Source organism: Rana temporaria, chromosome 5 (assembly GCF_905171775.1).
Source record: "Rana temporaria chromosome 5, aRanTem1.1, whole genome shotgun sequence".
NCBI classification, from domain to species: domain Eukaryota; kingdom Metazoa; phylum Chordata; class Amphibia; order Anura; family Ranidae; genus Rana; species Rana temporaria.
In genome coordinates this window covers 353,999,715-354,011,332 of record NC_053493.1, presented here as the reverse complement: position 1 = coordinate 354,011,332, position 11,618 = coordinate 353,999,715, and the positions used below count along the sequence as shown (strand labels likewise).

Genomic DNA, 11,618 nt, shown 5'->3' with positions numbered 1-11,618 from the left:
CTGGAGATTGCCTTCCAGCTAACACAGTAGGCTAAGGTATGGAAAGCACCACTGGCAGAGCCCAGTGTCTGAAGGTCACATTTTAGTCAGGCCCTGCAAACTTCAGTCCAATGAGGTCCAGCTGCAGCCTTCACAGAGACATCACAGAGGAAACATTGATACAAATAGCTGCTGTGTACAGACCAGCTCACAAAATATAATCAACTTCTTGAACTTCAAGAGGAAAAAACAACCAAGAAGTACCAAGAATGTTGATAGCAGAGAAAAACATCCTCAGCAGGGACAATTAGGGCAGAATTATATGGGGTTGACCTTTTGTTTTTGTTTTTTCATTTAAAGTGGTTGTTAACCTTTCTGTTTTTTCACCTTCATGCATCCTATGCATGAAGGTGAAAAAACACCTTGCAGTGTCCGGCCCCCCAGCCCCCTCGTTTTACTTATCTGAGCCCCAAATTTCCGCGGGCGCGATCCTGTGTCACTCTCTCCACGGCTTCTCGGCTCTTTATTGGATATATTGATAGCAGCGTAGCCATTGGCTCCAGCTGCTGTCAATCAAATCCAATGACGCGGGCACGGGGGGTGGGGCCGAGTCATACAATCAGCGTCTATGGACGCCAAGTGTATGACACGGGTGTGCACCAGAGAGCCTCCCAGAGGGGGTTATCTATTGCGGGAGGAGCCGAGAGAGCTGCTGTGGGACCCCAGAACAGACGGATCGGGGCCACTCTGTGCAAAACGAACTGCACAGTGGAGGTAAGTAGGATATGTTTGTTATTTTCTTTTTTTTTAAACGGAAACCTTTACAACCACTTTAACCCAATTGTCTAAGTATTACTATTACTAGTACTGGATATGGCATTAAAGCTCAGGAGCCTGGCTTATACTATATCAAAATGTAGCAGTGAATATTGAGGGGCAAAATGGTTTCACTGCTTGGAACAAAAAACACAGTCCTGCCCATGAGACAAGGTGATCAATAAGCCTCCTCCTGAGAATATTTAATACAGGAAAATGAAAAAAAGAAATTGATACTCACCACAAAGAAGGGAAAGGAATCTTGGTCTCTTTTCAACTTGTAAATAAACCCCTAAAAAGTAGGCAGGAATTCCAGAGAGTGCTATTCCAACACCAATGAATGAGTTAATGGTATCACAGTAGAGTGGCACGATAACCAGGAAAAGGCTGCAGAGGCAATATACCACAGGAAAGAACAGACTGACCTGCAATGAAGGACAAATGTGACATCAAATACAATCATTTATTGAAGACTTTGTCCTATTATATTTTTCTGGACTCGCATGAAGCAACTGAAAATGATTCCTAATTTTTTTTAATTAATTTCAGACCCATACTTGGTAGATTTGGAATCATGTTGTACCCAGAGCAGGAAAATGTGAACCCATTACAAAAGACACAACTAAAGTAGATCCATATTACAGGCTATCTTGACGTTTTCAGAACAATATTTTGCACCACCTAAATTTGTAGCTCATGTGTTGTAAAGAGCAACTTCTAAAACCTCCTGGTGACTTTTCTTTAAACAAACACCCAGTAATGGAAACTGCAATAGTCCTATATCCTTACAGGCTCCCTTAAGCCTTCGAAATTCGTAAACAGGTCAATTTTTAAGACCCCTTTCACACTGAGGTGCTTTGCAGGCACTAGAATGCTAAAAATAGCACCTGCAAAGCACCCTGAAGGAGCGTCTCCATTCACTCCAGTGTGAAAGCCCAAGGGCGTTTATACTGGAGCGGTGCGCTGGCAGGATGTTAAAAAATGTCCTGCAAGCAGCATCTTTGGAGTGGTAAAGGAGCGGTGTGTATACCACACCTCCACTGCTCTTGCCCATTGAAATGAATGGGCACCGCGGCCAAACTTACTGCAAAACCCTGCTGCAGCAGCGCTTTACGTGTGGTTTTAACCTTTATTCGGCTGCTAACGGGGGTTAAAAGCGTAACAATTACGGAAAAGCTTTGCTAAAAATAGCGGTGCTTTACCACCGCTAAAAATAGCGTTGTTTTACCGCCGACGCCGCCCACGTCCCAGTGTGAAATCGGTTTAAAAGTATCTGCCTAAATACTATTAAATATATATGTTTTTTTATGATAGCTAATGGCAGAACTTAAATATAAAGTACTTGTGCGCTGCTATTGACCTCACAACCAACCAAAACTACGGTAATATACACAATAAATACTGAAGAATAATATATCACCCTAAAAATACACATGAAAAAGCTGCAACCATTAGCAAGTGACCTCAACACTAAAACAAATAATGATAATTCAAAAATGGTGTGCCAATTCAAGAAAAAAAAAGGAACAAAAATGCAGTAATATGCCATAATGTGTGATAATGTTGTTAAACAATGATAAAGTGGGCTAATTCAAAAAGCTATGCAGCAAAAATAAACAAATATGCATAAATTACTATCTCTAATATAAAAAACATTTTTTAATCATAATGACAGAACTTACCTTTACAGGACGTGACCTTTCTGGTTGAGTAACTCGCAGTACTATTAATCCAGCAACAGAAAGACCAACAAATAACCAATAACTGAAGCTGTAGTAGTTTATGAGTTGAAAGATGTCTTCCACAAGCAGGTAGACAATTGCCATTAACCCCTTGGAAATAAGAAAAAAAAAAAACATTTGTAGTCTACCATAGGCAGTACAGTGGCCCTCAGCTTGTATCCTGATCAGGACACTATCTGCACAGAGTTTGCGTGTTCTCCTCGTTCTTGTGTGGGTTGCTGAAGCCATTTATTATCAAGTGTTTACTCTTTTTAAATCATAATGGCAACAGAAACTACCCAAATGATCCTGATCAAAAGTTTACATACCCTGGTGATTTTTTTTTTTTTTTTTTTTTTATGCATTAAGGTAAAAAAATGTCTGTGTGCAGCAATAACAATATACAGTGCCTTGAAAAAGTTTTCATACCCCTTGAAATTTCTTACATTTTGTCATGCTACAACTGAACACGTAAATGTATTTTTTGGGGATTTTATGTGATAGACCAACACAAAGTGGCACATAATTGTGAAGTGGAAAGAACATGATAATTGGTTTTCCACATTTTGTACAAATAAATATGTGAAAAGTGTGGTGTGCATTTGTATTCGGCCCCCCTGAGTCAATACTTTGTAGAATCATCTTTCGCTGCAATTACAGAAGCAAGTCTTTTTTGGGATGTCTCTACCAGCTTTGCACATCTAGAGAGTGACATTTTTGTCCAATCTTCATTGCAAAATAGCTCAAGCTCTGTCAGATTGGATGGAGAGTGCCTGTGAACAGCAATTTTCGAATCTTGCCACAGATTCTCAATTGGATTTAGGTCTGGATTTTGACTGGACCATTCTAACACATGAATATGCTTTGGTTTAAACATTCCATTGTAGCTCTGGCTGTATGTTTAGAGTCATTGTCCTGCTAAAAAGGTGAACCTCCACCCCAGTCTCAAGTCTTTTGCAGACTCTAACAGGATTTCTTCTAAGATTGCCCTGCATTTGGCTCCATCCATCTTCCCATCAACTCTGACCAGCTTCCCTGTCCCTGCTGAAGAGAAGCATCCCCACAACATGATGCTGCCTCCACCATGTTTCACAGTGGGGATGGTGTGTTCAGGGTGATGTGCAGTGTTAGTTTTCCGCCAAACATATCGTTTTGCTTGTAGGCCAAAATGTTCAATTTTGGTCTCATCTGTCTAGAGCACCTTCTTCCACATGTTTGCTGTGTCCCCCACATGGCTTCTCACAAACTGCAAATGTGACTTCTTACGGTTTTCTTTCAACAATGGCTTTCTTCTTGCCACTCTTCCATAAAGGCCAGATTTGTGGAGTGCACGACTAATACTCCTGTGGACAGATTCTCCCACCTAAACTGTGGATGTCTTTAGTTCCTCCTGAGTTACCATGGGCCTCTTGGCTGCTTCTCTGATTAATGCTCTCCTTGCCCAGCCTGTCAGTTTAGGTGGACGGTCATGTCTTGGTAGGTTTGCAGTTGTGCCATACTCTTTCCATTTTCGGATGATGGGTTGAACAGTGCTCCGTGAGATGTTCAAAGCTTGGGATATTTTTTTAAAACCTAACCCTGCTTTAAACTTCTCCACAACTTTATCCCTGACCTGTCTGGTGTGTTCCTTGGCCTTCATTATATGGTTTGCTCACTAAAGTTCTCTAAAAAAAAACTCTGAGGGCTTTACAGAACAACTGTATTTATACTGAGATTAAATTACACACAGGTGGACTCTATTTACTAATTAGTTGACTTCTGAAGGCAATTGGTTCCACTAGATTTTAGTTCAGGAGGTGTCAGAGTAAAGGGGGCTGAATACAAATGCATGCCACACTTTTAGGATATTTATTTGCAAACATTTTGGAAAACCATTTATCATTTTCCTTCCACTTCACAACTATGTGCCACTTTGTGTTGGTCTATCACATAAAATCCCAATAAAATACATTTACGTTTTTGGTTGTAACATGACAAAATATAGAAAACGTCAAGCGGTATGAATACTTTTTCAAGGCACTGTAAATCATCTTGGTATCACTCAGCTAAATGGGCAATGAATTACTCAAACTAGTTTGTATCTTAATATTTTAATGTGTGCACAAATGCCCAGTGCAAGTTAGTATGATCATTAGTATTTGTACACTTACATTAAAGAGAAGAGCAGGGACAGGGGTGAAGTTCTGCAGATGAATCAGACTTAGACTTGTAGGTAAGTGACCCTCCCTTGCTCCGACATAAAACAGCCTAGAGGAACAGAAATATTTTCTTTATGATATAGACAAGGCCATTATAAACGGTGACTTCAGTACTTGTGACACTTTATTGGCCAACCAGGACCAGGTCAGTGTTAACATAACGTGAGTATTGATCATAGCAGGTATAAATAACTGTACCCTCTGTAACTTTTGGGGGACATATACAGGTGCAACAGGATCACTCTGATCTTTATTTAAATAGCAGGATATTGTAAAATGAGTTTGAAATGAATACATTAGCAAGTTTACAACTGATTTGGGATTAAGCAATACATCTACAATCCTGGGAAGTCCTAATGCATAAAGTATGAGCTGGCATACTTTAAGAACCAACATATTAATCAGTTTGCTAAACAGCAAAATTGCTAAGCAAGTACAAATGGCAGGATAATCTGTGCTTTGTTATGTGTACCAGCACTCGCAAAGCTTTGTAGGTGACTTAAGGCTACACTTTGTGATATTTTATTAAGAAAATGTTCAAGGCATATATATAAAAAAAAATAAGAAAACACCATAACCTATGAATATATTAACACAGTATTTAATATACTTTCAAGTTGCAACTGAAATAAGTACTTAAAAAGTAATTATATCTGCTTCCCGTACTTACACAGCACTGGCAGTTGATACATACTGTCATGATAAGGGATGGATCCAGGGGGGGGGGGGGCAATGGGGAAATTGCCAACCCCAAGAAATCTGTTGCAGCTCCGAGATCGGGTGGCTCCGCGGGCGGATGAGAGAGCGGGCGGCTCAGCGGGAGGGCCGGGCGGCTCGGTTTGTGGGCGGGCGGGTGAGAGAGAGTGGATTGGCTGGGCTGCCGGGATTGCTCCTTGTGTGGGTGGGCGGGTGAGACGTGAGAGAGCAGGCTAGGTGTGTGTGGGCGGCTGGCCAATGGGCAGGAGAGCAGAGAGATGACGTCATCTCCCACCGATCCGCATCCCTGCAGTAACTTCCACCCTCACTGTGCAGGCAGCGTGGGCAGCAGAGAGATTACATTATCTGCTGCCTGACTCTGGGACAAAGAAGCAAGAGACAAGCAAAACACCACCTTACCTGACAAGTGGCAATCCACAATGTGTGGAAGGTGACGTGGCAAGTGACAATCCGCATCTGGTGGCAGGTGACGTGGCAAGTGACATTCCGCAAGGTGTGGCAGGTGACGTTGCAAGTGAAAATCCGCATCTGGTGGCAGGTGACGTGACAAGTGACAATCTGCAAGGTGTGGCAGGTGACGTGACAAGTGACAATCTGCAAGGTGTGGCAGGTGACGTGGCAAATGACAATCTGCAACATGTGGCAGGTGCCAATCTGCATCTGGTGGCAGGCAAATGACAATCCGCATCTGGTGGCAAGTGACAATCCGCAACGTGTGGCAGATGACGTGGCAAGTGACAATCCGCAACATGTGGCAGGTGACCATCTGCATCTGGTGGCAGGCAAGTGACAATTCGCAATGTGTGGCAGGCGATTGTGGCAAGTGACACGCTCAGTATTCCCACTAATTCTGCATTATGGTGAGTTGAACCACTTCATTATTAATAGAAATACTGCGCTTCAATAAGCCTGACACCATAACAACCATGGTGCCGTGATGATTGAAGCACTAACACCAGCTTGTTCCCAGATAAATTGCCCGCAAAAAATCTTATTTTCTGGCAGTGCTCCTCCCGAGACTAGACTCTGGATCTGCACCTGGTCAGAATGAGTGTGAACAGTAATGGCTCACGGTGGCATACTTTTTATATCACTCTGCTTCACTATACAACTTAATTATTTTTAATAGTAATCAGGAAATGTAAAAAAATTATAATAATGACCATAAAAGAAACACAGACACTACCCTGACGGTCCATATGCAAAATAACACCTTTAATTGATGGTCAGTGGAGAAGCACTACCTTACATTGGTGGTCAGTAAAATGCCCCCTTACATTGGTGGCCATTTAAGAAGTGAACAAAATATTACAGCGCACACATGCAAAAAAATGACATTTAACTCCTGCAAGGCTATTTAAAACACCTGAAAATTTCACCTAAAAAATATGGGGATTTGGTCACACCATATGGCTATATGGTGCGTAAGCCCACTTACTATGACAAAGTACCCCATTATTTTTTTTAAATGTTCAGGTGTTTTAAATAGCCTTGGAGAAGTTAAATGTCATTTTTTGCATGTGTGCGCTGTAATATTTTGATCTGTTTTATGGTCTTATGGCTGCACCATCTTTAATACATCTTTTAGGGTGTACCCCCCAAATCTTTGTCATTTAAGAAGTGACACCCCATATTGGTGACCAGTGCAAGAAGGGCCACTTACATCAAGATATGAATGTACAGAATCTTACAGTCACGTATAACGTTTTCCTGTCTGTCAGGCCTGACCTGTCAGTTACTCACCTTGACGCTGCAATTATAGAGGAGTTCAAACCGCCATAACAAGACATAGCAACAGCTATTGGAATCAGCCATTTAGCATGGCCAAGAACTTCATTTCCAAAGGTCTAAAAAACACAAAATAGTATTAGCATTTATTGCTTATGATCAAAATTATTTTTTCATTGACCTTTCCTAAAATATCTACAGTTTTTGCAGAATACAAGTATTATCAGAACTAAAATAAAATGACTTAAAACACAACTACAGAAAACTTACCACAGCAACTGCATCACTGGTCAAAACAGATGCCATGTCTAGAACCACATAGTATGCCACGTTGGTCAGAAGGTATATAATAGTCACAATAGGCATTGAAATAGCAATAGCAAGAGGAAGGTTCCTGTGAATACATGAAACTAACATCAGTAGCAGTAAAGTAGTAACAGCATTAGTGTTCTGGGACTAAAGGAAAATCTCTAAAATGTAATATTTTTGTGCACTAGGACAGATAGGACCTACCTACTGTATGTGGTGGGGTGTAATGCCGCGCACACTTGGTCGGAATTTCCGACAACAGATGTTCAATGTGAGCTTGTTGTCGGAAAATCCGACCGTGTGTATGCTCCATCGGACATTTGCTGTCGGAATTTCCGACAACAAATGTTTGAGAGCTGGTTCTCGATTTTTCCGACAACAAAAGTTCTTGTGGGAAAGTCCGACACACAAAAATCCTATGTATGCTCGGAATAAATACTACGCATGCTCGGAATCATTGAACTTATTTTTTTTCGGCTCGTCGTAGTGTTGTACGTCACTGTGTTCTTGACGTTCATAATTTCTGACAACATTTGTGTGACCGTGTGTATGCAAGATAAGTTTGAGCAAACAATCAGTTGGAAAAAAATCCACGATTTTGATGTCGGAATGTCCGATCGCGTGTACGCGGCATAAGCCTGCTTTCACACTGCTCCTTTGCAAACATACTGTAAAAACACTTATGCTGCATTTTTGCCAGGTTCCAGTGCATTTTCTGGTTGCTTGACATCAACCTGCACCTGTGAAAAAACACTCATCAAAAATGCAACATGCCCGATTTTTTAAAACTCATCTGATTTTTGGGAAGAGTTCCAAAGGATTTAATGGTCACGTATTTTTCTTCTGCTTTTTGTAACGCAAAAAGAGAAGAAAAGCTGATCAATGTGAAAGCAGTGGGCAATAACTCTATGGCTCAGAAAGTCCAACCAGCAATACTTGCTCCTACCCACTGTTTACCAACTGGTGATTATTTAGTAGAGTACATAGTAAGGTTTTTCTCTACTTTGAAGTAGTTAGTTTACAAAAATTAAACAACATTGTTTTTACTGTCTTTTCAGTTCACAAAAAAACTGACAGACACTGTACTTCTGGCAAGATCATCAGGCATGTTCTGTATTTAGCTGAACTGTACTTTTACTGAAATATATAACATTTGGGGGTTTGGGTTTGCATACACTATAACCAGTTAAAAAGGATGGGAGACCCAAAATTATGTTACTATGTATGCAAGACATTTCCAGATGCACCCCTAAATTGCACTACATCCGTAAAATATATAATGGCCAGCCTAACTGTGTAAATAAACACCAGTAAATACCATTTTTAAAATCCAAACCTGGTGCTAGTGAGTGTATATTGTTGAGTATGAGTGTCCAGTTCTTATTAATGAGGATTTTCTTTTTTTTTCAAAATTCTTTATTTATACACAACAAAGAGCGTGTCCACACGGATCACAGTAACATTGTAAACACAGTGATATCCAAAGGTACATAAACAAAAATTAGTCAGATACACACAGTCATCACGTTCAAACGAGATATTCGATAGGCTATCATGTAGCGTCGGTCCTCTTGCCCTAATGGGCGATATGCGACCGACTTCGTACTGGTACCTCTACGCCTACCGTGCCACATCCCCAACGGTGTCGTCCGTAGAGTAGTAATTACCCATGGGACGTGACATGCAATCAATGATCCGCGGACCCGCTCACCTTTTCCTATTATCCAAGAGGTAGCAAGAAAAAAGAGAGGGAGAATAAGTAGAAAGTCACAGCCCCCGAGACATAGTCAGGGGAGCCAAGAGGGATATTCACCCAGTGGGAGATACTCCCGGTCTGGGCGCGAGTAGAAGGAGGGGAAGGGAGGGGGGGATGGGGGGAGGAGGGGAACCCGCGATCATCGGTCCGCGTGTTAAATGAGGATTTTCAAGAAACTTGTAAATCCAATTTTACATGATGTCTCCCTATGTAGTAACATGGAGATGGTCATGCAGAATCATGCAGTAATGCCTTAGTCACCAATGCAACATTCCTGGTTGGGATAGATGTCCCTATTTAAGATGGATATCCTCCATTGATTTCTTTATATCTTTCAAACAATTCCGATCCGGGTCCCATGCTCATTTTTTTGATTGGAGCCGTCTATATTACTTAAATGTATCTGGCCTAGATCCTGGGGTAGACTAAGGTATGATATTTTGGTGAAGAGGCGAGACGCCGGTGGTTCAGGCCTGCCCAATTTGGAATTAAATGAAAAAGGGATTCTGATATAGCAATATTTTCAATTATATCATGCTGCAGTTTTAATTAGTAGGGCACTGGATTTTTTCCACCATGGTTTTCTCAAGCAGTGGGTTACCTTTAAATGGACTTATCGCCTATACCATTGACATCCCTTCCATGGTTGCTCCCCACTGATAGCTGGCCTCTAACACAGCTATTTGTGTTTTCTTAATTTTTAAATGTTAGGGACAAGGTCATTACAACATACTCTATAATGTCTCTTCGTGCCTGGAGCCATCTTGTCAGATAAGGGCTTTGTCTGCTGCCAACCATCATGCCCATTGCCTATTTGGCACACGCTCACCGATAAGGGTCTGAAATCCTTGGGAGAGCTCAGCTCCCTTTCTTGCTCCTGTAGAGTGGCTTTTAACATTTTTAACTATGTCACTTTTATGATGGGTTGGGTAAGGAGTGGCTGTGTGGGGTCCTGATTCAGTTTGAGGAGTTGTGCCTTTCTGATTTAAAATGTCCACAGCTCTCTCTAAAATATATGGCACCCTTACATTCTTACACATTCCCTGATCACCCTTTTTACATTTGAGACTGGGGACAAGAATTAGGCAACAACTTGGCTCCTAAGGACTGGGATAAAGCCTTCTCTCTCAAATTTAAGTCAATATTAGCTTCCCAATTGCAGGAACAAAATTATGAATTTGTAATCAGGTGGTACCACTGCCTTGCTCTATTAAATAAGATCAACCCGGCTATATTAGATTAATGTTGGAGATGTGGTGAGCCGAGAGGCACATATCTACACATGTGGTGGTCCTGCCTGGTAATAAAACCATTCCGGTCGGCTATTTTTAAGTTCAGTCATTTGGTTACGGGCAAGAAATGGCCAGAGACCCCAGAGGTCTTCTTTCCATGATTCAATGATCATTTAAATCTATCAAAAAGGGAATATTTTGATTATTGATGGTTGCAGGCACTGGTAATTTATTTCAGCAAATTTCAATTTAGTTTTAGTTATTTGAGTAAAATGCCATTTTAGTTTTAGTCACATTTTAGTAATTTACAATTGTTTGAGTTTTAATCGTATTTAGTCTAATAAGATCCCCAGTACCTTTTATTCGACTAAAATATTCTACATTTTAGTCGACTAAAACTCTAATTTGGCATCTAAAATCGAATGGGTTTAGTTAAATTGTAATGCATTATTTAAGCATTTCTCTACAAATTACCAAACTCGTTATATACTCCTGGAGTGAAAAATTTAATATGTTATTATCTATGGTATTAAGGTTTGAACATGCACTATAGACACAGATTTAGTCATTATATAACATCTTTATTTAAGCAATGCCAAGTTTCGTTACAAGAATATTGCTTTTTTGACAGAAGTTTAACCTTAAAATTATAAAAAAAAAATAACCTGAAAAAACTCTTTGCGTGATGATGCCACGTATCATGCAGTGCACATTTACATTTGTTCAGGTTCTTGAACTGTTAAAGTTCATGTAAATGTGCACTGCATGGTGGCATCATCACACAAATAATTTTTAATTTTTTTTAGAACACGTCTGGCACAGCATAATAAACAAAGGGTAATGCTTATTTCTAAAATACGAATTTACTGTCAGTTTATTATTTCAACAGTTCTAATTCTCAGGTACATTCAAAGAAAAAGTGCACAGTCTACAACAGGGGTGCCCAACCTTTTGAAGAGCAAGGGCCACTTAAGTGACTTGGTAACCGGTCGCAGGCCACAATGAGTTGAGTGGGTGGATGGCAGCACACTCGGCTCTATAGAGCACATTCTACTCTCAGCACACCAAACTCGCAGGTAATACTGTATAAGTCTATGGCTCAGTGCAGGTAACCCACAGGTGCACTTTTCTGCACCTGTGGATCAGTTTGAAAGCAGCCCAG

At 40.7% G+C, this 11,618-nt stretch overlaps 1 protein-coding gene across 1 annotated transcript in view; it reads right to left on the bottom strand.

The window, feature by feature from the left end:
- LOC120941275 (Y+L amino acid transporter 2-like) overlaps positions 1 to 11,618 on the bottom strand; it is a 49,554-nt gene that overhangs the window by 5,564 nt on the left and 32,372 nt on the right. Inside the window, exons 5-9 of the mRNA XM_040354596.1 lie at positions 7,430 to 7,553; positions 7,175 to 7,278; positions 4,667 to 4,763; positions 2,478 to 2,627; positions 1,037 to 1,220 (exon numbers count right to left, since the gene is read on the bottom strand). Of these exons, the coding sequence (XP_040210530.1) occupies positions 1,037 to 1,220; positions 2,478 to 2,627; positions 4,667 to 4,763; positions 7,175 to 7,278; positions 7,430 to 7,553 (659 nt within the window). The remainder of the gene's footprint in view (positions 1 to 1,036; positions 1,221 to 2,477; positions 2,628 to 4,666; positions 4,764 to 7,174; positions 7,279 to 7,429; positions 7,554 to 11,618) is intronic.